Source organism: Diospyros lotus, chromosome 4 (assembly GCF_014633365.1).
Source record: "Diospyros lotus cultivar Yz01 chromosome 4, ASM1463336v1, whole genome shotgun sequence".
NCBI lineage: Eukaryota > Viridiplantae > Streptophyta > Magnoliopsida > Ericales > Ebenaceae > Diospyros > Diospyros lotus.
The window spans coordinates 28,154,855-28,182,642 of record NC_068341.1 but is presented as its reverse complement, the minus strand read 5'-3'; the positions used below and the strand labels follow the sequence as shown (position 1 = coordinate 28,182,642).

General features: G+C 38.7%; 1 protein-coding gene across 1 annotated transcript; it reads right to left on the bottom strand.

Annotated features, from left to right (window-relative positions):
• Window positions 1-27,788, bottom strand: LOC127799753 (uncharacterized). The gene is given in 3 exon segments (XM_052333983.1): window positions 1-3,258; window positions 27,036-27,199; window positions 27,461-27,788. Coding segments are annotated over 3 exon segments (3,750 nt in total).

Below are 27,788 nucleotides of genomic sequence, written 5' to 3'. Positions count from 1 at the left end.
CTAATCCTCCAGTGCTATGCAAATCTGAAAATAACTAGAAAAACCATCAAGAAAGCAGTAATGGGACTTTCCAGCTAACCTCTCTAGCATCTGATCAATGAATGGGAGTGGGAAATGATCCTTCCTGGTAGCTTGGTTGAGCCTCCTATAGTCAATGCAGACTCTCCAGCTGTTCTGCACTCGCATGGGCACTAGCTCATTCCTCTCATTGGCTACCACTGTGAATCCTGTCTTCTTCGGAACTACCTGCACTGGACTCACCCACTTGCTATCAGAGATAGGATAAATAATGCCAGCCGAAAGTAGTTTACTTACCTCTTTCTTGACCACATCTAGAATGGTGGGATTGAGTCTCCTTTGGGGCTGTCTCACTGGTCGAGCTCCTTCCTCTAAATGAATCCTGTGCATGCATAAGGAAGGGGATATACCGGGAATGTCTGTAAGTGACCAACCTATTGCTCTCTTATGTTGCTTCAACAGATTCAGCAACTTCTCCTCTTGGTCAGGCTGAAGGTTGTCGGCGATGATCACGAGTAGCTTATCTCCATCCACCAAGTAGGCGTACTTCAGATTCTCGGGCAGGGGCTTACACTCCAAGGTGGGTGGCTGTTGAATTGAAGGCACCAGTCTGCTTATGTTGCCACCTACTTGCACTACATTGTCAACAACAGAAACTTCCTCTATGGGAGGCACATGAGAATCGGATATAGTATGAGAAGGTGCACTCTCAACAATACTCAAAAACTCATCTATTTCAGAACAAACACTACACTTACTGAGTCCGTTATGACTCTGAGGGCAATGCATATCATCAGGAAAATTATGGATGGTGGGGAATTCAGACTCAAGATTATACAACTCAACACATGCTTTCTCCACCATTAAGTCAATAAAGTTAACATGCAAGGCAGAATGATCTTCTAAGGGATACTTCATGGCATCAATGATATTGAATTGAATGGTGTTACCAGCGAACTCCATAGATAAAGTACCCTCATGCACATTAATTATTGTCCTTGTAGTTTTCAAGAAGGGTCTACCTAGAATAAGTGGTGCGTGTCCGGGTGTGTGATCATCCTCCATATTCAAAACATAGAAGTCAGCAGGGAATATGAAATCCTTTACCTTTACTAATACATCCTCTAATACTCCCTCAGGGTATGCTGTGCTCCTATTTGCCAACTGGACCACCACTCCTGTAGATGTCAATGTGCCTGGGCCTGCCTGCAAAGAAGAATACACAGATTTAGGCATCACATTAATAGAGGCTCCTAAATCCAACATAGCATTATGAAATTGCAAATTTCCAATAGTGCAAGGAATGGTGAAAGTCCCTGGATCTTTGCATTTCTGAGGCATGGCAGGTTGAATCAATGCTGACACATTTCTTCCCATGTTGATTTTTTCATTTCCTTTCAGCTTCCTTTTGTGGGTGCACAAGTCTTTGAGAAACTTGGCATACTTGGGAATCTGTCTGATGGCCTCCAAGAGTGGTATGTTCACCTCAACTTTTTTGAAAGTTTCCATGATCTCCTTGTCCAACTCAGCTTCTACCCTCTTTTTATTTTGAGTGGCTCGGTGAGGAAATGGCAGTGGATGGTTGTGAGAAGTCTCTCCTCTATCTTGATCAATGGTGGTGGGCTACTTGTCCTTTTGAATGGGAGGAGGCTGATCTTCCTTTTGGCTTTCTTGTTGCTGCCCAAATTCTGGTTGTGGAGAGGGTGGGCTGCTTAACTCCTTGCCACTGCGGAGAACGATAGCACTTACATTGCCCCTTGGATTTGAAACTGGCTGTGACGGCAACTGACCTGAACCTTGACTTCGTAGCTCACTGATGTTGGTTGCCAGCTGTCCAATCTGTGTCTCCAAATTTTGTATGGCAGTGTCGGTCCTTTGCTGAAACTGGAGATTGTTGGCAACGAGCTGCTTCATGATATCTTCCAAGCTTGATTCGGATTTAGGTACTGGTTGCGGTTGCTGCATTGATTGACTTGGTCTTTGTGCATTGAATCTGTGCTGCTGAGGTTGCAGCTGCTGTGGCTGGAATGGCTGGTTGGAAGGACCTCCATACCTCAAGTTCGGATGATCTCTCCACCCTGGATTATAGGTGGCAGCATATGGATCATATCTTTGTTGCTGTGGCTGGAAGGGTCTTCCTGGAAAAATGCCAGCACAGGCTTTTATATTCTTCTGCAGTTGAGGACATTGGTCAGTACCATGGGAGGATAATGAACAAATACCACATACCTGCTGAGATTTGGACTGTCCTTTATCAAGGGCTAGCTGTCTGACCATGGAGGCCAATTCTTCCAGTTTGTTCTCTATTCTCTGTTGGTCATTGATGGCAGCAACACCAATCTCATTGGCCTGTCTCATGGGAGTGGCTGACCTGGTACCAAGCTGTTGGGCATTCTGTGCCATCTTGGAGATTAGCTCTTGAGCAGCTGCTGGTGTCTTTTCAGAGAGGGCTCCTCCACTAGCTGCATCCACCAAATCCCTATCCATTGGAATAAGACCTTCATAGAAGTATTGGACCAGCAGCTGGTCACTGATTTGATGGTGTGGACAACTAGAACAGAGTTTCTTGAATCGCTCCCAATACTCATGTAATGTCTCCCCATGATTCTGCCTTATCCCACAAATTTCTTTCCGAATGGCGGCTGTTCGGGATGCTGGAAAGAACTTCTCCAAAAAGATTCTTTTTAGCCCATCCCAACTTGTGATGGCAGCAGGTGGTAGGTAGTATAACCAATCCTTTGCAGCTCCATCCAATGAAAATGGGAAGGCCCTAAGTTTTATCTTCTCCTCATCAACTCCTTGTGGCCTCATTGTGGAGCAGACAACATGGAATTCCTTGAGGTGCTTGTGCGGATCTTCACCTACAAGGCCATGAAACTTGGGGAGCAAATGGATTAGCCCAGATTTCAATTCAAAGGTTGCATCCAATTGGGGATATTGAATGCATAAAGACTGGTAGTGCACATCAGGGGCAGCTAATTCTCTAATGGTTCTACCATCCAAATGACCATGATTTATATTATTTCCATTCCGATTGTGTTCATTCCCATTACCCGCCATTGTGTTTAAGTCAGGGGTAGGTATAGAAACAGAAGGAATATCAGATGCAGTGGCAGAAGAGGTAAGAGGATTATCAGCTATCTGAAGCTCTAACTCTCTAGCCTTTCTTTGCTTCCTAAGGGTCCTTTCTATTTCTAGGTCTAGGTCAATTGGTATGTCCTTAGAGGACCTGGTCATGCACTAAAGATCAGCACAAAAACACACTCAAAATGACTCACAAAAAAACAGCACACAAACTGGCCTGGCCTATGCACACCAAAAATGCAAAAACGTAAGGCACATAAAATCTATCAATCAAGAAGACCTAAGATGATTTTTTTAAGCATTTTTTTCACAAAATTTCACCACACCCACATTAAGGACCCTAAAAGGACCAAAACCAGCCACTGAAAATCACAAAAGTGGCCAAAAAGTGGTCCACACGTTGGAATTTGGCCAAAAAATGCTCTTGTCACAACAAAGTAGTGAGTATTGCTCACCACACCCCCATTTCTTTGGACACCAAGTTTCAGATCAATCAGAGAAAGTGGGAAGTAGTGAACAGTAACTGTCAAAATCGTTTTTTTTTTTATCAAATCAGCTCCTATTTTGCCTCAAAGACCACTCTAAATGCAAGAAAACATCAAGGGAGGCATAAAGACATGAAATAACATCAAGTAAGGATGAGAAAGGAAGAGGATAGAACCGGTATCTTGTTCTCAATCCTTAAATTTTGCTATCTGTCATGGAGGCTGTCAAAACTGCTGAATAAGAAGTTTCTGTCTTGCACTTGCTGAGTTTGCTGTCAAAACTGCTGAATTTTGCTATCTCTTGCACTTGGATGAAGCTTGCTGGTCTCACTACAAAATAGAGAATAAGAGTTTTCTGTCAGCAGCTATTCCTGAAGGCATGTTCACTTCTTGATTTATGGCATAAACTTGGTACGTGGCGTTGTATCTAGCAGTGCCGAGTATGGTTAACTCGCTTTGGACCGGTAGCCCGCAACCAGCTAGTTTCCAACCTATATACCAAGTAGCAACCACAATTTCTTCTATTAGATTATCAAAGAATATTTTTTTTTTTTTTGAATCAGTCTTCTTTTGACAGAAACGAGATTGGTTCCCCGGCAACGGCGCCAAAATCTGATCGGGGCTGTCGAACACCGATAGATTAGATGAATGATGATTCAGATTTGCAATAGGGGTGCAACCCAAAGTCGTCTCCCAACTAACCTCTAACGGATCTGTCAAAACAAGGCTAAACGGGGGGGGGGGGGGAAGTTTTTGATGAAAAATAGAAAACAAGATATGCAAGAACACAATGAATCAAGATGCAATCAGTTGCAAACCAACCTTCTATCCCAGTTTTCATCGCCTTCTCAATAAACAATTTGTTTAGTTTTAATCCTCAAATCGAAAATCAGAAAAATCCTTTAACAACCGCCAAAGATTGGAAAGAAAACCAATAAAAAGATTTCAAAAACCTCTTAGTTCAATCTATCAATTTTGATTCCCCTTTTTGCACAGATTCGAGACTGATTGAAATACCCTCCAAACAGGTTGTTCTTGCTTCTAGTTAAAGCCTCAACCGAGCACAAAAACTTTGGATTCTCAAACAAAGACAATGCATGCATTCATCCAACCGGTATCAACACATACACAGATTTAAGAGAGAATAGAAACAAGAGAACAATAAAGTTAAAACTAAAAAATAGATTTCCATTAAAACCAAAGACTCAAACTGGGAACAAGGATGGTATTGCAACTGATTACAGAATCCTTAGCCCTCTATCTTGACAAGAACAATGGGGAGAAGAAATCCGGCTCCTGTTTATGCCCTTCAAAAGAATGCTCTTTTTTAATGGCCTCTTAAGGTGCTTAAGAAGAGCTTAAGGAGGAAACCCTAGGTTACTGCCACTTCACAGCCGATTTCGGATAGGTTAACGTGCGTTCTGGGATTCGGCCTCTTCATAATAATTGTCGATCAGGAAGATTAGATAAATTTGGACTTTTGAATCACTTGATTTGGATATTGGACGCCCAAGATATGGCCTTTTGAAGAATCAGCATCTGTGTAGCTTTCCTAATTTGACCCAACTTCCTAGCCCCGACTTTGAAGTGCTGTTTGAAGGCCCAAACGAACTCAGATTTGGACAAACCATACCATTCCAGAAATCCAAAGAAGTCCTCTACAGTATCTATGAAGACATCATCTTCATTTTGGAATTTTATCTTGGCCAAAATACTGAAGGAAGTGCAGGAGGTTAAATCTGCTAAAATTGCCCTTACTTCTCTATCTCCAATTTCCAAGATATCTCATTGCCATCAAGATGTCTCATGCCCCATCTCATGCTCCCATAGCCCTAAACCTGGAAAAATAAAGTAAAATAGTGTGAAGCCCAATTCCTATAAAATGAAATGAAATAAAATCAAGATGAATAAAATGACACAACTAATGTGCAAAAAGACTAAATATGAGGGCTAAATAATATGAAAATATGTGCTCTATCAGCAGGCTCATTTGAGAAGGTAGGGTCGAGCCCCATTTCTTCCATGTCACTCCTTCGAGTTCGTCTGACACAAGGAATCTAGGTTAGACTCATGACCTTTCTTTGAATTACCACTAGTCGTTCCAAGTTTGTCGGGAGGCTTAGTGCCGGATCGACCAAGGAGTCAAGGTTAGCTCGTAATCTTAGCGCCATACTCAGGTAAGGGATCCAGGTTAGCCTGCCAGCATAGCATCAGAACACATCTAAGAATTTAGGCGAGTTCGGGGTCTTAGCACCAGATTGCAATTCGTCGAGCCGAACCTCTTAGGATGTGGGCTTACCTTTACCCTTAGCCTATCACCACTATACTAGGTAGCTCTGTCATTTTTCTGCATTGTGCTCTGGTTGTGACACCTGCACTAGATCTTATAGCAAACACACGAAAAGTATTATCCATGAAACAATTTATAGGGTTTGGAGTACCTCACTTATGTTCACAACAAGAATTCCTTGATGGGAATATCAGAGGCATGCATATGCATTGGAGGGGATAGTTGTATCAATATTTTGTTTTGGCGGTTTGGCATGCCTTGCCTACGTCCGCGACAAGAGAATATTGATGTCGATATTTTGTTGTGGCGGTTTGGCATGCCTAGTCTACGTCCACAACAAGAGAATACTTGTATTGATATTTTGTTTCGACGGTTCGGCATGCTTAGCCTATGTTCGTGACTTGAGAATGCTCATATCAATATTTTGTTCCGCGGTTCGGCATGCTTGGCCTACTTCCGCGACTTGAGGATACTCATGCTAACATTTTGCTTTTGGGCCCCATTCTTATTTGGGCCCCTTCGGGGCCGTCTGACGCGAGGGATCTAGGTTAGACCCGGCGTTACCCTCTGAATTACTACCGGTCATTCCAAGTTTGCTAGGAGGCTTTGCTCCGGATCCACCAAGGAATCAAGGTTAGCACCTTAACTTAGCACCGAACTTAAGCAAGGGATCTAGATTAGCTTGTCAGTGTGGCATCGGAACGCATGTAAGAATCTGGGGAGGTCTGTGGTCTTAGTGTCAGATAGCAATTAGTCTGGCCGAACCTTTTAGGACTTGAACTTTTCCTCACCTTAACTGATATGCCTCCATTGAGTTTGGGTATATCACTATCCATCCTATCTTCTTACCATAGTTCCTGCATCACATTTCATGATAGTTATATACATATATGAATGATGCACAGGGGATTTACGGGGTTCGGCTTATAAGATCGCCTTCATCCACAGGAATACAAGAGGGTGTATTCTTTTATTCCTTTCAGGAAGGTTACAATATATGACAAAACTTAAAAAGGAAAAACATTCTTTACAGGATTGCGAGGTACTCCTTGAGATGTACCGCCTCTGACATTTTGTTTGTTATTCCTCCTAACAACGTCTCTGATAAGAATAGCTGAGGAGAATCTTTTTGAATGCTTCATTTTTTATTTCCTCAAGCTCATTTATTTGAAGCTTTTTGTTGAGGCATGCTTTAATCAAATTTACTAGGAGGATCGCTTGCCCAAAGTGAGTTTATCATTTTGACCCGTAGATTGGGAACTTCCATAGTAGCATTTTTGGAGTGACTAATATATTGTCTCGTGCAAAGCAACTCTTCTAAAAACTACCCTTTGTGCGACTTCTGTCACGTGTTATGGCTAGGCTGCAATCTGCGATGGCACCAGCAATCTGGTCTAGAGCTTAACATGCAGCAGCACGGTTGCCAAAGCAAATAGCTACAAGAGGTCGGGATTCAACATTGATTGATACAACGGCACCATAATGCTTCTCCACCTCTTCAAGCTTTCCATACTAAGAGACTTCATTCCCTTTATTCTTGTGCTGTAAGAGTTCACGATTGTTTATAGCCAATGGAATTGACGACCCCACCCTCACTGCTTCCATGCTTTACTTCATGAGATCTCAATAACTCTAACTCCTCCAAAAAATCAAGAGCCACCTCAAGCTTTTCCAATGGGAGGTAGGATTTGGACACTAGACATCACCCCCACAGCCTTATCAACGATTAATTGTTCTTAGGTCCATAATCAACTTTATTGTTATCACTAACTATCATAGGAAAATTCTTTTCAACATAGATCAGGGTCCGCTCATAGAGTTGAATTACCTCTTCCCCTTCCCTTCAAAGGCTCAATACTGGGTCGTCCTTAGTGCCCTAGTTGCGATGATCATACGCCATAGACTTTAAGTTGGCTTCTCACTCCTTCTTGGGGTCATATTCTTGACATGTCCTGTAATGAATGATTATCTTTCGTGTCCATCTGAGTTTCTTAACTATCTCGTCCTCAGTTTCATGCTCGTAGGGGAACACTCAAATAACACCACCTCGTGTTTCTTAAAGACCCTCAATGGGCTGGTCTAGGTAATGGTGGCGTAACGCCCCACTTTTCTTTCCTCCAAAACACATATACAAGGATGCATGATGATGTTAGCGACCATAAGATAATCGAAGGGCGTTTATGGAAGCCTTTGCTAACGAAAGCAAAGGATTGAACCTGAAAACTTTTAAAAATCCATAAGCTAAACAATTAAGGCTCCCACTATATGCTTCTAATGTAAAAACAACCTGACATCCCTTTAAACAAAATGGGGATCAAAGGATCATTTAGACTCTCTTTTTACAATAATTAAAAGTCACACTAAAGCCACAGTACAACGCTTTTACAGTCAAAATGTAAAGAAACTAGCTATCCGACGACCATTTCCTTTCCTTTCCTTTGGCTTGATTATGGGGCACTGTCACAACTAACCCACCTGGAACGTTGAATGTTCCAGGGGTATGAGACACCCAAGTTAGAACATTATATCTAAGTGAGTGCATCAATAAGAGAAAGCATGCATGTAAATGAGTTATGCAAATGTCATGAAACTGCCCGTGTGGGAGAGACACTGAGGTGTTGCAATCACCCCCGCTGATCCATCATGTTCTCACATCTCCATGACTTTTCACCAGTCTAACATAAGGCCCTGACATCAACTAGCCACACACTCCATGATGATGCATAACACGATAAAGGAAAATGCTCGATTTAAAGGAAAAGCATGCTATGTAAATTAATACCCTTACCCATATGAAGCCAAAATGACCAGGATGTAGCACAAATATGCAAGAAACACTCACCTTGATGGTTTGGATGCGTTAGGGCACTGTTCATAGGGTTTAGGAATAGTTTTCTATACAAATCACATATTTTCGTAACTCAAACTTAGAATATTTTTATATCGGGCCCTAGGAATAAAATTAAGGACCAAAACTACAAAATTTTTGGGTAGGGGACCCCACACACACTGGGGGAAGGACCCCTACGCGCTTGCACAAGCAGCAGGTAGTGGCGTGTGGGCTGCATGTGTTGCCCCCCCTCCCCGATTTGACCCCCATTTGAACCCACACGACCCTTATTCAATCCTTTACGACAACGAGGAAAGAAATTAGACTTATAGCACTGTTTTGGTGCTATTTGTCTCCTTTTATCATAGAGACCCTACTTTTCCAGCGAAGTGTTTTTCCACCTCCTTTTTTGGCAAAGTTTCTCCTCTCAAACTCACCTCCTAGCCCTCTTGTTTAATGGTAATAATGACCCTTCCTAAGGCTTGGTATTTATATATATCCTATGCTAATTCGGGCGCACCACATGTCACTTGGATAAGAGAGGTCATTATGACTTTCATAGGATTGCGCCACGTGTCCCTAGAGATTTGTGCCTTTTCATGCCCTTGCGACAACTGTCCCTTGAGATGTGTGCCTCCACATGTTTATTTGGGGTTTAATCGTTACTCATGATTACATTTCCAACAACTAGTTAGCTCATTTGGTTTCCTTAACTACTTAGTTAGTAGATATTTTAAGTTTCTCACAAATAACTCCTTAGCCCAAAAGTTCTTTGTATTTATAACACTTGAGCCCTAGAATTCCTTAAACTTTCCAAAATCCCTTAAGATGATGATCCCCTACATTAGTCTCCATGATCTTTCAGAAAATCCTTCACGCATTCCTTCAAAATTACCCAGGAACTACACATGTGCCAACCGAATCTTTCGACTTCAAGGAAATGCTTTATTTCAATGCCTTAAAAACCTTAGGTATTACAGGTGGTTCGGAAGAAGCAATCGTGATTCTCTTGCTTGCAATGCAGATGAGTTCCCTCTAACAATCTTGTTACGCGCTGAACGCATCGTGATCTTTTCTCGATCTTTCATATTTAATAAGAAAAACAATTGTTGATGCTTGATTGAGGACTATGGGGTGAACGCAATCACTGGAGGACCTCATCTTAGGGAAGTTGAAGGTTTTTTGGAAGTCCGTACGCAACCCCTAACAGCTTCATACTGGGGAGCCCAATCGGTAAGAAAACCCTCCAGCCCCCCAGATGGGGTGTGTTGGTTCTTCTTATATTACCCAACTGATTTCTGACACTGGCAGACTTGGTTGTCTTCCTCGTAGATTTTAGATTCTTGTCTATTTCCCACAGAAGGCGTCAATTGTTGTAGCCTGAAAACTACGACAATAGAATTTGTAGTGAGGGAATATTGGAGTAGAGGCAAAGCGAGGTGAGCAGAGGCAAAGTGAGGTAGACAGCTAGCTAGAGTCTACTAGTAGAGATGTGCGTTGAGTAGCTTCGGTCCTCGATGTACTGGCTGGGGTGGTAGGTGAACCTCCTAGGGAACTTTCGGTAGTGGGTTTCTTTATTAGACAATGATCTCCCAGGCACCTAGGGCGTAACTGCGCTCACAAGAACATGTTAGAAGGCACGCGGGGATTCCTCACCCCTGTATGCCTTCTGATGCTTAAGTCAGTTCAAGTAGGAAAAGAAGTGTAATAGACAGGTAAAGCATGCTGGCATTGAATATAGAACAGCCGTACCTTCCCGATGAGAAAGGGTGAATCTCTGTACTATTGTAGGGAACCGGGGATGGACCTGCATGTTAGTAGCATTTGGATGGGCTTAAGAGGAATCCCCCCCCAGAGGACCGGACTGCCTAGGGGGGCCTACCCGGGCACAGCTCCGGGCTTAGCGAGAAATGCCTCAAGACATTACCTGCTTAATCATGCGTATTATTTAAGAAATATGAATAATGTATTGCATTGGTACGCTGCAAGGTATCATGCAGTATGTATGTATTCAAACAGCATGCCTTGCGCGCTTCCTTCCATACGCAACGTATGTATATGCAGACCATAAGCTTAACATTGGGAACTTTGTTGGTTCCTAATGATGGCAAATATATCCCAAGAGGGGGGTGAATTGGGATTTGTATAGATTTTCGATAATTTAAAACTTTGATGGATGGCAAAACACTATGTTTCAAAATATATGGGATATGTTTCGAAATAAGACTTTCTGCTAAGTAGGTTTCGAAACCTACTATGTATGTTTCGAAATACACTTCTCTGTTTTGCTTGATTTGAGATCTTTTATCTTGTATTTCAAACTAATGATCTTTGGCAATGATGATTTACATAAGTAAAGAGTATACCAAAGATGTTTGTATATCAAAGATAGGTTTTCTATGTATATGTATAAACTTGTTCTCAAGAAAACTATTTTAGACTTTGATAACAAAACTTATGCAAGCATGTGCAATAGGCAATAATGATACATGAAAGCTAAAGAACACTTTGCACACAAGATATATAGTGGTTCGGCACCCGCCTACTCCACTACCTTCAAGCTTACCCACTTGAAGGATTTGTAATCCCAATCACTTTTACTAGTGATCACCACAATAAGGGTTTTACCACGGTTCACCCCAAAATCTTACAATGTGAGTTTTTACAGGCTCAACTCAAACCTAGCACCAAGTGAGTTTTTATGGGCTAAACTCAAACCTTACGCCAAGTGAGTTTTGAGGCTAAACTCAAACCACAATAAGTTTTAGGCTAAACTCAAACCTTACAATATTCAAGATAAATGAAGTTTATCTTTACAGCCCAAAGAGCAACAAATGCCTTACTGGAGGATGTACAAACCTTTGTACCGGCTTGAGATGAGAAGAGCTAGAGAGGATATAACTTATTGTTTCAGCTTGCTTTTCCTTCTTACTTTCACACCACAATGCACATCTATGGATGAATAGATCTTCTTTGAAAGCTTGTCAAACGAATTTAGATCATTTGTGCTTGTGTGTGTGTCTCTAGTGTGTGCTCACTTGTTCTTGCTTGTTGTCTCTCAATCAATCTCTATCAATCTGTTCTTGTCTTCAAATACCTGCTATTTATACCAAGATATAGAAATCTGGCCGTTTATAGCCATTAGAGACAAGACAGGAAAGTAGGTTTCGAAACATACAAAGTGTGTTTCGAAACATCACATAAATAGACCAAGGTTTCGAAACATAGACAACAGGTTTCGAAACATACAAGCTTCCAGCTAGACAAAGCACTTAGAGACAGCAGACAAGTGGGAGACAAAGTCTTATACCCACTTTGAATATTTAATAAATGATAGAGAAGCATTTTGATAAATACAAAATTGTAAAACAAATGCATCTCGATTTTCAAATGATCTGCTGACAGAATGTCAGAGGTTTCGAAACATGACATGATAGGCTTCGAAACATACCTCTCTGGAAATGAGGTTTCGAAACATGATGCATATAGGTTTCGAAACATAGACATATAGGTTTCGAAACATGGTTCAAAACCTAAATTGAAAACACATACATTGCATAGATGTTTCGAAATAGCATACACTGAAAACATTGAAAACCATTTCAAAGGGGTTTCGAAACATGCATGGAAACATGACAGATATTCAGAAGAATATACTTGAAAGCACAATCCACAGCATGAATACATCACAAGTTATTTACATTTCTTTAGTTGAAGTAAATGTCCACATTTTCTTTTATTTATATTTTACCTCCATTTACTTTAATACATAAATGTAAATAATGAAGTACCCCCTATTTGGATTCAATAAAAATACTTAGAAAATCAAAATCCAAATAAATAAGAAAGTAGATTTTGGGTTTTAGTATAAACTCAAGTTTTAACAGTAATATCACCTCCAAAACATATACTTTATATTTAATGAAAAATTCATTAAAAATCGTTTTAGCACTAATGAATGATAGATATCAAATTACCGGGAGATAATTTTCTAAAAAGAAAACTCTTTCTTGTATGTCTACTTATAAGGTGCTAACCTTCCAGACTTAGTCAAAACAGGGTTTTCATTTTCACAAAGTGATACATGATATTGAAATTGATATATATTGAAAACCACATACTTGACTCATGACTTAGGGATTAAACCAATATATGTTTTTCATCATTAAAACTATTGTACAAAAAGTACAACAACAAACTTATAATGGAAGGCTATGAGGGGACAAAGTCATGGAGATGGGGCCCACTATGCACTTGGAAGACCCATCACACTACATAAACATGTGAGGGTATTGCAAGGTATTAAACAATAAGCATGTCTCCAGCCACCACGTTTATGCATACTATATATATATTATATGCTACAGAGAGAGAGAGAGAAACAGCGAGAGGGAGAGCTTGAGATCGGTCTTCTCGAAAGGCCTCAGAGAGCACCTCGCCGATAGGTCCCTGGAAGAATCTTTCCAAGAGACTAAAGGGTAAAGGTCTCTTAGAGAGGCCTCAGTGAGACCTCTTGCCGTGGTCTCTTCAAGAGACATGGCCGAGAGGGAGATGCTGAGAGAAAATGAGGTCGAGAAGGTGCTTGCGGAGGGACCAGGCAGCCGAGAGCCATGGTCAATTATTGGGCTTTTCGAGAGATAAACACCATCGAGAGAAGAGAAACGCCTCCCAGAAAGACCAACGGCCAACCCTCAGCCCTTGTTGAGAGGATGCGCCGTGACCGCCGAGAGGCGAGCAGCCCCTTGCCGAGAGAGAATGGTAGGGAGCATTCTCCCTACTGCTGGCCTCTCCGAAAGAGGCAGGTACTCTCTGAGAGGACCTGCACTGCTATCTCTTTTCCAAGAGAGAGAGAGAGAGTAAGAGAGAGAGAGAGAGAGAAAGAGACCCCATGCCTTCTTCATTTGAGTTGGCTTTTATACCCTTATTTATCTTGGATCATTTTGCCCCTCAAACCTTGCCTATTCACCTTTTTGCCATTGCTCATGCTTCTTTAGCCAGTTGCTCGCAGATTCTTCTTGGGAAACGTATCCCTGCTCGAGACCACTTTTGGATTTTCCATCCTAGGTGGATGCTGAAAGTAAAGCAAGATCGTTACGGGGCAAACAACGTAGTTCAAAAATTTTTTAACTTACCCCGACCCCGGCGATTGGATCAACATCGAAATCAAACCATTCACATACAAATAAATAAATCTAACATTTAGATTATCGAGTCGTTTGCGAATTCGAGCCGTCCAAGCGTCCAGTCTCTAACTCGTGATACGCGGCATGCGTCCATTGGAAAGTAAAGCGGAATAGGAGTGCTAGCTCCTTCTCCTTTGCGTGGCTTGTGTATGGACGGAAAAAGAACGCCCTCGTTTCATATTGATGCGAAAAGAAATGGGGAAGAGTAAGCAGCAATACATTTTTCAACTCTTAAAAAACGACACCAAAAACCCCTGTGGTTTGGGCAACCCATAAATGGGTATTTATAATTAGGAGCTCTAAGGTTTCTTAAACCCTAATGGATATGGGCTGACCCATTTAATTTAGTCCAATTAGGAACTTAAATTAAATGGATTTATTCTAATACAACTAGGATTATAATTAAATGGCCCAATCTTTTTATAGGTTTAAATATAATATTTTGGCCCAAATCTAATTCAAGCCCAAATATAATATTTAATATTTGGCCCAAATCTAATTTAGTCCAAATATAATATTTATTTTAACATTTGGCCCAAATCCAATTTAGTCCAAATATAATATTTAATTTAATATTTGGCCCAAATCAAATTTAGTCCAAATATTAACTTAAACCCAAATATATTTTATTTCCTATTTGCCACTCCAACAAATAGAAAATTATTAAATTAGAAAATCCTTCCTAATTTAATCAATTGCCATTTTAGGAAACTCTTTCTATTATGATGACTCCTCGTCATATCGACGTCATTACGTCTATTTGTTCTTTTTTCATGAGAACCTACGACGGCACAACTTCTTGCCGAAGTGTCTCACTTAACTATACATCCACTCTCCTAGTTTAAACCAGGGACCGTGCCTATTGCATATGACTTATTAGGCTTTCAAATATGTTGGCAATGTGTCGGTACGAACACATAAGACAAGATTGGCCTCTAGGAAGGCGTCATGCCTACCCAATTATTCAAGAGGATTCATAATCCGCAAATAACCTTTCATGAGCATGGTTTCCGTGTAATTTGATCCTCTCGTCAATGTATCCTATGTGATCTCAAGTTGGCAATGCGTTGCTTGATTATGATCACATAAGTTTTTCTTCTGTCATCTGGATATCTTCACTTAATAGAAAGTGAATCAATAACTCCTTATTGATCTCTTTCACCATGGCCATTGATTTAAAGTGAATATCCACCGAAGGCGCCTTAGATACATCATCCTCTATCAAGGGATAGACGAGTCCCATCTTGGCTATGCACCCATCTCCATAAGCCTCACGATATGCCCAACGATCGCCCACGTGCAGCCTTTATCTAGGCCCATCGAAACGATGTCAAAGTATACCGGTCTTCTTATGAGACGACTGTGATAACCTCAGGTCCAAGGATTAGTTACACCCATCTCGTATGAGAATACAATTAACATTGGTCACTTATGTACTTGTCTAGGCATCCCCATGCCTATGGGTGTGAGACCCCCATTGCTATCACATTGCAAAAACATAGCACATACAAGTCTTACCGCAATTGTCAATGCCCATTCTTGACATTGTTACGACTTGGGACGTTTAATGATGTCTGGAAACTGTGATGCATCATCTCACATCTTTATAGATTAATCACAATATACATCATATGGACTTCTAATTAGTTTCATTCGGTTATTACAATAATAACAAGAAACTAATAGAATGATTTCTTGTGAAATCGAATAACTCCTTATTCAATAATAAATATGATTACAATTGTCAGTGTACAACATGGCCAATCTGATTGGGTCTAGAGCACCTACACTAACAGATTCTCGAGAATTCTATGGCATAATAGGTGATGTACCCGGGAAGGCGAAGCGGATATCTGATCAAGTGTGGGCCCCAATTGATTAATGCTCAAAAATGCCAAAAATTTGTTATATTTATACCCCTAGTTTAATCTTAACATTGGTTTTAATTGAATATTTATATTCAATTTGTGGTTATATGCAGGTTTAAAAAATTAATATAAAAATATATATAATATCTATAATATAAAAAATAGTAAAAATAAAATAAATATAATATAATATAATATATAATATATGATATATAATATATAATATATAAATAACATATATTCTTTGTATGTAGCGTGAACCAGTGGACGTGAAGTAAGGCTAATTGCAATTTAACTTGGAGATTAAATTAAGAAGTCCAAACTGGGACCCACGCATGTGCACATTGAAAGCGAAACTGAAGCCCAGCTCGTGAAATCAGCAGGCGCACAGCAGCTTCACCATGTGATCTTCTGTCAGAGCATGCGCAAATGACCATGGTGGCCCGCGATGTAATTTCTTCTTTGACCAGGGCCATTTGCAGAATATGTACATATATATATTCATCGTCGACTTCAGCACAAAGGGAGACCCCATCCGCCATTTCTGCAAGAATAAGGGGAAGAGAGCATTATTTACGTTCTGTTTTTCTTTCATTCCAATAGTGTTGTTCATTTACTTTGTTTCATCAATACAGTGTTCTTCATTTTCAGTTACTTATATTCTGCAATTTCTTTTCATGCTTGTTTACATTCTGTAATGTTCTTTAACTGTTTATTTACGTTTCTGTATTATATTCTAGCATTTTACTTCCTGTCTCTTTAATTTTTAGTTGGAGATGTGTGGCTAAGTTTAAGCTTGGGCCAAGGCAAGGAATGTGTCCAGTGCCACTGTTTGCCCAAGAGAGCTGAACTCCGATTGAATTAACAGAATGCTTATTTGAATTGAGAAATGTGTGTGTATTGAATCTTTGGGTTGAGTTGAAACATAAGCCTAACTTAGAGTCTCCATGCCATGTATGGAGGTTACTTAAACTGGAAATGGTTTCATACTCAAGCTGGAATGATTAATCTGCAATCCAATTTATGGTGGTTTCTTAATTTAGACTCTCTCATGCCATGTATGGAGAGTGCTTAACCTAGAACTACCATGACCTGGAGTTGTGGTTACTTATCGGATCTCAAATGTGTGTTAATCTGTATTTCAATTTATGATAGTTACTTAATCCAGACTCTCTCATGCCATGTATGGAGAGTGCTTAACTTAGAACTATTATCATCTTGGGATACAGTTAACTGCATAACCTCAATTTAAATCAGTCGATGTTAATATTTCGATATCTCTTTGGTAAATCAGTGGGCCGGCACATAAATTGCTTTGTCCCAAGATTGCTTCCATACACAAACATCATCTTATTTTTAATCTTGAAAAACAAATCATTTAGCTGAATTGGTCTGACAAACTCATTCAGCGCATAAAAATCTTTCGCCGCATTTCATTTCTGTTTTGATCTCCCAGTGAATCGACCTGGACTTTCCCAGAAAATTAAATTGTGCTACAGCGCACACTCGTACACTGGCGAGTATAAACGCCTTGTGCCTGCATGCTTGTTTCTTCTTTGTTTATTTTGTATGTGTTTGTTTGAAATAAATGCACAAGGTTAAGCGCAGCCAATTTTGGCGCCGTTGCCGGGGAGATCGGTGATGGAATTAGTGCTGCGAAAAAAAAATACAGTAACTTAGTTTCTGTTAATTCTGTTATTATGTTATTAATACATGAGACATAGGTTAGGTAAGATTCATTGTTAGAATTCTTATCTGCATTTTCATGTTCAGATTCCATTATGTCTCAGTATGTTGATTACATGTCTGTGTTTGGAAATTCTTTTGGTTATCATGATCCCATTGAGCAAACTGTTTCTAGACCCTTTGAGGATTACCCAAACCTTCCTAGGCAACCAACTCCATCCTACACCACACTTCCTGTTATTCCCCATGATTTTAATGACGACCCTAGTGCAACATTGGATTATTTAACTCGGAAGGTGGAGTGGTTAGAGTTTCAAAATTTTCAAAATTTAAGTGAGGTTAGATGCTCAGTGTGCGAGTCTTCAAATCATCAAACAGATGATTGTCCTACCATACCTGTTCTCAAGAAATTTTTGAATAGGCAGCCATCTGATTTTCAATCACACCACAGTGAGGAGAGGTTTTCTTTTAACCATTTGAATCATCCATGGAACAATGACTCTGTGTTCCAATCTCATGAACTTTTTCCTCCATCACCTCACCAATTTGAATTAGAGCAAGGGTTTGCATCCGATGTTTATCAGTCTCCATATGAGAAATCTTTAGAGGATACCCTTCAGGAGTTCATGGAAGGTCAAAATTTTTTTGAGCAAATGGCCAAACTTCAAGAACAAACCATTAGGGCCACAAGTGACATTTTAGAACAATTGACCTTGTTAACACAGTCCTTGAGCATGAGTGATCCGGGTGAGTTTCCAACCCAACCTAATCAAGATTCTATAGGTCAATGTGTTTGGGAGGAACTTTCATCCAGTGATACCATTTTAGAAGAAGAAGTCTGGGAGGAGGATGAGGATAAGATCCAGAACTTGAAATTTCAAGATGACATAGGTCTATCCACATTTGAGCCTAACTTTTTGTCCTTTAGGTTGGTCTATGTAGGGGATCAAATTAAACCAGACATGTGTGAGGTGTTTGTGCAAATTAATATGCCATATTCTGATGTAATAGATCCAACACCTCTGAATGAAACATTTTCAAAAGATGGTCGTGCTTTTATAAGAAAAATCCAATTGCATCATTTTGAAAATAATGTTATAAGTGGTTTAAAGCATGTAATGATTGCTGTGATTCGAAGTGCAACCACTTATTTGATCCTTAACTGGAAGAAGAGGAAAAAGCAATAGAAAAAAAATAATAAGAATAAAAGGCTATTAATTCTGCCTTCATGTAGTTGTTTTTAATTTTGAATGTGTTTTTTTAGTTCTTCTATAAGTTTGGCATTTCTCTTTAACGTTCACCAGTTTATGTTTCCTTTTTAGTTCAGATTTTGAAATCCACAATGAGCATATGGATTTTTTTTTCTGCATTGAAGACACCAGGTACTCCTAAATCTCAACTTCTTACTGTGTCTAAAGGTATTTCACCATCCAGGTATTTCTAATTTTTTTTTATTAAGTGTTATTGTGTTTAAGGACAATACATAATTCAAGTTGGGGGGTGAGGTACAATTGATTCATGCTTAATTGTGGTTGTTTGTTTGATTTGTTTTTGAAAAAAAAAAAAAAAAGAAAGAAGGGATTTTGATGTTTGAATAATATATTCTAAAGACCTTTGCAACATTCGAATGACCCATAGTCCTTAGTGCGCATATTGCCAAAACCATTCGAATACTCTCAAAGAAATTCGAATGTTCATGAAATTCATTCGAATGAAAGTACTGTTGCATTCGAATGACCGGCCAAATTCCTTCACAAATGAGATTACTGTTTAAAATTCATTCGAATGAAGGTAAAATTCATTTGAATTCATTCGAATGAATTTGTCATTTCTTTTAAAAGCTACAACCGGCATTCGAATACCCTCAAGGTCATTCGAATAACCTGACTTTCATTCGAATCCATCTCAAGCATCCGAATGTGACTTTGTTTGTTTGATTTGTTCGATTTGTTTTTGTTATCAGAATTAAAAAAATAAAAAAATAAAAAATATATATATAAAAAAAAATAATATATATATATTTGCTATTTACTGTTTGTTTGATTTGTTTATTTTGCTTAATATTATGAGTCTCTGTTAATTGGGCTTCAACAGTTCCAATATTTAAAAAAAAAAAAAAATGCGACCCTATTTCATGTTTACCCATGAACATGCTTGACTCTATTTTGATTTTGTTTAATTGTGTGGTCGTGTTATTTTAAAAAAAAAAATGTATAATAATAATAATAATTAAAAAAAATAGTTTTTCTTTAATTTTGTTTGTGTGACTTTCTGTTTGTGTTATAAAAACATTCGAATGCAAGTTTTTATTTATGTGTTTTTGTTTTTATTTGAGTTTTTGTTTGTGTTATATAATAATAATAAAAAAAAAAAAAAATTTCCGTTGTGTTTTAGTGTCTCAATTTGAGTGTTTAATTTTATTTGTTTATGTGTTTTTTTCGTTTGTGTTATGTAAAAAAAAAAAAAATTTTGGCTGACATTCGAATGAGTTGCTGCTACATTCGAATGACTCAAGGAAACCAAGAAGGAAATGTACAGAAAAAAGAAAAATCATTCGAATGTCTCCATTTTCATTCGAATATGCATGAAATTCATTCGAATGAAAACACTGCTACATTCGAATGAATCACTTAAAAAATTAAAAAATAAAAAAAAATATTTATAAAAAAATAATTAAAAAAAATTAATAAATTCATTCAAACGTTATTTATGTAACATTCGAATGAATCCTTTAAAAAATTAAAAAAATATATATATATATAAAAAAAAGAAAAAAAAATGAAGAATTGATTCGGATGAGCTTCATGTAGCATCCGAATGTATTAATAAAAAATAAAAAATTAATTAAAAATCTTTAAAAAAAAATAATAAATAATAAAAAGAAAGAAAAAAAAATGGGATTCTTTTGCTCCTTTTTACTCCTACAATTATCCTGCATACGTATATATTTTTTCTGTTTGAGGATTAATATACTTTCATTGATGCTTATTCTATCGCATTAGATTTTTATGCTGTTAGCTAATTTGAGTTTGTAATTTGAGGCATGAGTGTGATGATTTTTTTATTTGAACACATGAATGTATAGGATTTAGAATGAGTGATCTATATGCATAGATTGTTCTTTGATTGGAAATTTGTCTGTCGGGTATGAAAATCTATTGAAATAGTAATTAATTGGTTAATGCACTGCATGACTCCTCAACTTAAGTGGAGACTGTTACCTAGTGTGAGAAATTGAGCCTATTAAATGTTCTTTCTGAGTGAATAAATGCTTACTCTAGTTGTAGTTTTTCTTGCCTCTCATGTTTTTCAGTAGCTTCATTACACTACTTTGCTTTGAATGCCAAAAATGTCAATGAAAGAATTAAACTAGTTTCAAATTCTAAATTTGATGATTGAGTGAAAGTGTGTCGTAGGAGGTGTCAGTGGGATTCCTTTGTTGAAATGTTGAGCCTGTTAACCAATTTCCTTTTTCTATTATTTTCTCTTATTAGCCTCATTGAGCCCATTAAATTATTTCTTTTCTTATTACCCTCATTTTATCCTAAACCATGTAAATATTTGCCCCACCTAATGTGTACGAGAAATAGTCTATCTTAGTACTGAAAATTGAAAAGAAAAAAAAAATGATGAAAAAAAAAAGAACTCGTAGCTATTCAATAAAAAGCTGATGAGAAGATGTATGCTTTCATTGTGTTGATTCATTTTTTTTGTTAACATCAAATTCAAAAAAAAAAAAAATAGAAAGAAAAAAAAAGAAAAAAAAAAAAGAAGAAAAAGAAAAAAAATGAGTATCTGCTTAGATAGGAATATTTCCCGGGGCACATTTCTTTGAATTCTTTACCCTTTTCTTTGTTTACCCATCCACCCCTAAGCCCCGTTACAATTCTTATGCAATCCCTCTACATCCTATGACACATGGAAGCTTGAGATTTGAATTTTAGAATTGAAATTTTGTTTAATATCTGAAGTTGTGCATTTGTGCATTATTCCGATCATGAAGTTATGTCAAAATCCCTTTTCTTTCATTGAAGTCCATTTTTCACTTTAGGATGACACCGATTTGAATTTGTTTTGCATTTACTCTTATTACGGTGTATCCCAGAAAGTAGCCATGAGAGATCATTTTTCTTGGAGTGTACACCTGAGAGAGTTTGAAGTCAAAGCTTAGAGGTTGTAATGCAGGTGTGCTAATTTATTTGATTTGCTTTTTCTATGATTGAGTGTCCTATGACGAAAATCTGACAAAGAATGGTCAATTGCGTGTTAAGAGTAGCTTATTCTTGTTTTATACATTTTGGTTTCAGATTTGAAATTTAAACATTAATGTTGATATTGTGAATAAAAATTGGCCAGTATAAAATCTGATTGCTATGGGACTAGCAATGTTTAAGTTGGGGGGTGTGATTAATGCTCAAAAATGCCAAAAATTTGTTATATTTATACCCCTAGTTTAATCTTAACATTGGTTTTAATTGAATATTTATATTCAATTTGTGGTTATATGTAGGTTTAAAAAATTAATATAAAAATATATATAATATCTATAATATAAAAAAATAGTAAAAATAAAATAAATATAATATAATATAATATATAATATATGATATATAATATATAATATATAAATATAATACATATATATATATTCTATATTCATGCGTGACATACATATATATAATATATAATATATCAATAACATATATTCTTTGTATGTAGCGTGAACCAGTGGACGTGAAGTAAGGCTAATTGCAATTTAACTTGGAGATTAAATTAAGAAGTCCAAACTGGGACCCACGCATGTGCACATTGAAAGCGAAACTGAAGCCCAGCTCGTGAAATCAGCAGGCGCACAACAGCTTCACCATGTGATCTTCTGTCAGAGCATGCGCAAATGACCATGGTGGCCCGCGATGTAATTTCTTCTTTGACCAGGGCCATTTGCAGAATATGTACATATATATATTCATCGTCGACTTCAGCACAAAGGGAGACCCCATCCGCCATTTCTGCAAGAATAAGGGGAAGAGAGCATTGTTTACGTTCTGTTTTTCTTTCATTCCAATAGTGTTGTTCATTTACTTTGTTTCATCAATACAGTGTTCTTCATTTTCAGTTACTTACATTCTGCAATTTCTTTTCATGCTTGTTTACATTCTGTAATGTTCTTTAACTGTTTATTTACGTTTCTGTATTACATTCTAGCATTTTACTTCCTGTCTCTTTAATTTTTAGTTGGAGATGTGTGGCTAAGTTTAAGCTTGGGCCAAGGCAAGGAATGTGTCCAGTGCCACTGTTTGCCCAAGAGAGCTGAACTCCGATTGAATTAACAGAATGCTTATTTGAATTGAGAAATGTGTGTGTATTGAATCTTTGGGTTGAGTTGAAACATAAGCCTAACTTAGAGTCTCCATGCCATGTATGGAGGTTACTTAAACTAGAAATGGTTTCATACTCAAGCTGGAATGATTAATCTGCAATCCAATTTATGGTGGTTTCTTAATTTAGACTCTCTCATGCCATGTATGGAGAGTGCTTAACCTAGAACTACCATGACCTTGAGTTGTGGTTACTTATCGGATCTCAAATGTGTGTTAATCTGTATTTCAATTTATGATAGTTACTTAATCCAGACTCTCTCATGCCATGTATGGAGAGTGCTTAACTTAGAACTATTATCATCTTGGGATACAGTTAACTGCATAACCTCAATTTAAATCAGTCGATGTTAATATTTTGATATCTCTTTGGTAAATCAGTGGGCCGGCACATAAATTGCTTTGTCCCAAGATTGCTTCCATACACAAACATCATCTTATTTTTAATCTTGAAAAACAAATAATTTAGCTGAATTGGTCTGATAAACTCATTCAGCGCATAAAAATCTTTCGCCGCATTTCATTTCTGTTTTGATCTCCCAGTGAATCGACCTGGACTTTCCCAGAAAATTAAATTGTGCTACAGCGCACACTCGTACACTGGCGAGTATAAACGCCTTGTGCCTGCATGCTTGTTTCTTCTTTGTTTATTTTGTATGTGTTTGTTTGAAATAAATGCACAAGGTTAAGCGCAGCCACCAATTCAATGAGATGAAGCGAAGCCAAGGGGTCAAGGAAGACCCACTCGGCATAGCTGAGTGGGTGCCCACTTAGTTGGGCCGAGTGGACACCCCCACTTGGCATAACTGAGTGGGGTGCCACTCGGTTGCCCGAGTGGCTGAGCCCTCGCTCAGTGCAACCGAGTGGGGGACCACTCGGTTGTGCTGAGTGACCCCTCATCCCTAGCTCAACCTAGCCGAGTGGGGTCCACTCGATTAGGCCGAGGGATCCCACTCGGGGGAGCAACCGAGTGAGGGGTCACTCGGTCATACCGAGTGACCCTCTGGGGTTGCTAATTTTTGATCAAATCTCCCGATCCAATCGAGTGGCCCCCTCTCTCGTCAGTTGAATGACCTCCGGAATCCTCGGAATGGGTCAAGAAATCTCTGGAATCGGCCACGAGATTTTCGTCGAGAATATTGCTAGGCCTCCCTCGCCCACCACTATAAATACAAAGACCCCTCTTCCTTACGAGGTACACAATTTTGAGTAATTGAAGTACAATTTTCTCATTTTCTCTCAAGATCTAACTTAAGCATTGGAGGGTTTATGCGAGGATCCCTACCTGCGTCCTAACAGTGCTCTCATTTTGTAGGCCACTCGTTGCCCTCAGGTCACTCGGTCAGCGAGGCCACTCGTCACCCTCAGGTCACTCGGTCACCTTGGCCACTCGTCACCCTCAGGTTACTCGGTCAGCTTGGCTACTCGTCACCCTCAGGTCACTCGATCATTTTGGGCCACCAGATCATTTTGGGTGTAACACCCCCTCTCCTAGAATTGCCCGTGAAGAGGTGCTATTGGAGATAATAAAATAAACTGACTGATAAACTGAAATCTGATACCAAAATGAACATCTCAATCAACTGAAATAAAACTCTGAGTCAATAACTGAAAACCATAAATTACATCTAAGGGAAAATCCCTAAACTGCAATATAAAATAAATCTAAACTGATCAAGCACTAACTAATAAACTAACAACTCCCAGACATCTTTGGTCTTGAGTGGCTCCACGTACACACACTATTGGACACTGCTGCTAGGCCCCACATCTGGTACTCCCCCACTAGGACCTAGAATGGTGAAGAGTACAAGGTGAGCTACAAAGCTCAGCAAGTAATAAACTGGAAAGAATAACTGAAGCTGAATCGAAGAATATCGATACTGATAAAAATACTTACTGAACTTGTACTGAGAGATATAATAATCACTGGATAGCATTTATAAGATGTAATGCACATAAGCTGTAAACTAAATGCAGGTATGCAACTTTGGCTCATAGGCCCACATAACTGTAACACATACCTGACTGATCTGAGTCCTACAAACATAAAAACTGTAAGCACATACTTTGGGCAATATGCCCCTAGCTCCCTGGTCGACATCAGGCGAGCAACTCATAACTGAGATATAATTGAACTGGTACTAGTGGGATCCCCGTAGACGAGTCGCCTGGCGCGCATAATGCAATGCTCATATAAATGCTGGCACACGATATGTAGTGCTCCACATAAAGTCATGCTCAATGCTCATACAAATATGTATGCACATAATCTCACAAAATAATGTTGGTTATGTCATAATTAATTACTAAACATGGTATATGATTTTTATCAACTATATTGAGATTCAAATATTCTGAAATTTCTGAGTATAGGCATGGCATATTGGATTTTATCATATCTTGGCATAAAAATTCAATATTTGAATAATTGAATATTTATATTAAATTTAAGACTTGAATCAAGAATTTATTGGAAGCTATTTGGATGTTGTATGATACTGTTTGGGATGATCGAGAAAGTCTAAGGAGCTATTGGAATGGGAAACAGCTCATCCGAATGAAGAAAATGAATTATAGCATAGTCATTCGAATGGCAGAAGGCTCATTCGAATGACAAAGGCTCATTCGAATGACAGAGGCATTATTTGAATGATATACGATGTATAACAAAGGCTATTCGGATCCGATCAAGGACTCATTCGAATGACTTCCAAATTCATTCGAATCAATTTTGGAATTTTCCAACTTTTGAACTGGCAAAAACTGACTCATTCGAATGCAACAGTAACTTTATTCGAATCAATTTATGGATCATTCGAATGACAAGAAGGCTCATTCGAATGCTAGACTATACAAAGCAATAGCTTACTCTCATCTTCAAGGACTCATTCGAATGACAAGGAAGCTCATTCGGATGACAAACCAAAAACACATACGAATGATATGATATCACATGACTCATTCGAATGACCAATAAACTCATTCGAATGACTGGAATATTATAAGAGAAAAGCTTACGATAACACTAAAACTTATTCAGATGCTTTGGAACTCATTCGAATGACACAAGACTCATTCGAATGACTGGAATCTTATCAAACATAACTCACGAACAGAGATGATATCTCGATTTACAAACTTAACATTACTACACCATTCCGAAAGAAAACTTGAGAAAACAAATCCCAACTGATTCCAAACAAACTTGAGAATGATTCAACAACAATATTGAGGAGAATCGTTGAAAGAAATTATGCATGCCTGCTGTGAACTCACTGTACGCATGTAAATATATATATATATATAACATGCACTGAACTGATATAACTCACTGTAACGCACATATATATATACATGCACTGGAACTGATTCAATTCTGGAGATCTGATATCCAACTCAATGAAGACCTGTAAGAAAGGATTACAGGGGAAGGATACTTGCCTTATGATCTTCTTGATTGACTCAATAATCTCCCGAGAGCCTCCTATGCAAACCTTGAACTCATTGATTGCTTCTTGGCTCTCTGTTCTTGCGGTGTGAAGAACATATGGCTTATGAAACTATATATACACTGATCTAAGAAGCCCTAACACCATAACTCATTCTCCTATTATAACTAGGAGTCTTCTAACCCAATCGTCTCATGGCTGGATTCTTCAATCCCTTAATCACAATAATTCTATTTACTAATAAAACACTAACATCAAATCCTTAAATGACCCTCAAGTCCTTGCATTTAATTTCTCATAAATAAAAAGAATTAATGCTATTTAAAAGCTATTTTCTCAACTAAAATCTCTAGATTGCCATATTAACAATTAATTGGCAAAGATCCTCCAAACAATACTAATTAAGAAATTTAGTAATTTCTAAATAAAATCTAAACTCGATAATCTAAAGGTTAGATTTATTTATTTGTTTGTGAATGATTTGATTTTGACGTTGATCCAATCACCGAGATCGGGGTAAGTTCAAAATTTTGAACTACGTTGTTTACCCCGTAGCGATCTTGCTTTCCTTTCACTCCGTGCTTCCTTCCACACTGACCACACTGTGGATTATTCTCTGCCTTATTTCCTTGTCTGGCTGTCCACTTCCTCTTCTTATTATTATTGGACAAACCCTGAGATGTACCTGTGCCCTTCTTGGCTGCTTGTGTTGCTCTCCATTCATTACGATCTCGCTCGATAGCATATGCTCGCTGGACCACCGTGGCATAATCCACGCTTAGAGCTCCTCCAAACGCATGTCGGATATCTGCACGCAATCCTCTCTGGAATTTGGTGGCCTTCTTTGCTTCACTAGACACCAACTCCGGAGCATATCGTGACAATGCTGTAAACTCCGCCTCGTACAGAGCCACCGTGTTAGTACCTTGTACCAACTCAACGAACTCATAGACTTTTTTCTCCTTGACCCATGTTGGGCAATAAGCATCGTTGAACATTTGTTGAAACTCAACCCATGTGGGCTCTCGATCACCAAACCTCTGGCGGGCAATCTCCCACCATCTCTCGGCATCGCCTCTGAATATGAACGTGCTAAGTCGAACTCGTCGGTCGTCTGCACAACCAATAGATCGAAGATGCTTCTCTATTGATAGCATCCAATTCTCTGCTATTGATGCATCTGTACCTCCATGAAATGCTGGTGGTCGGAATGCCATGAAGTCCTTCAATAATTGACTCCCAGTGTCTGCCGCTACAACTGGAGTTATTGGGGCGACTAGCGGTTCGCCTCCACTGCCTTCTGCTTCTTGGTGTACTTGCGATTGCCTCACCTGATTCATCACTAGGGTATCAACTAACCTCATCAAACCTGTCAACATGCCTCGCATCTCGACCATACCCTGTAGTAAGTCACTACCAGAATCCCCTGGTGAGCCTGGTGTGGGAACTGGGACCTCGCCTGGCGTAGAAGTAGCCTGGCTGCAAGTATGGGGTCGTCCTCTTTGATTACTCAT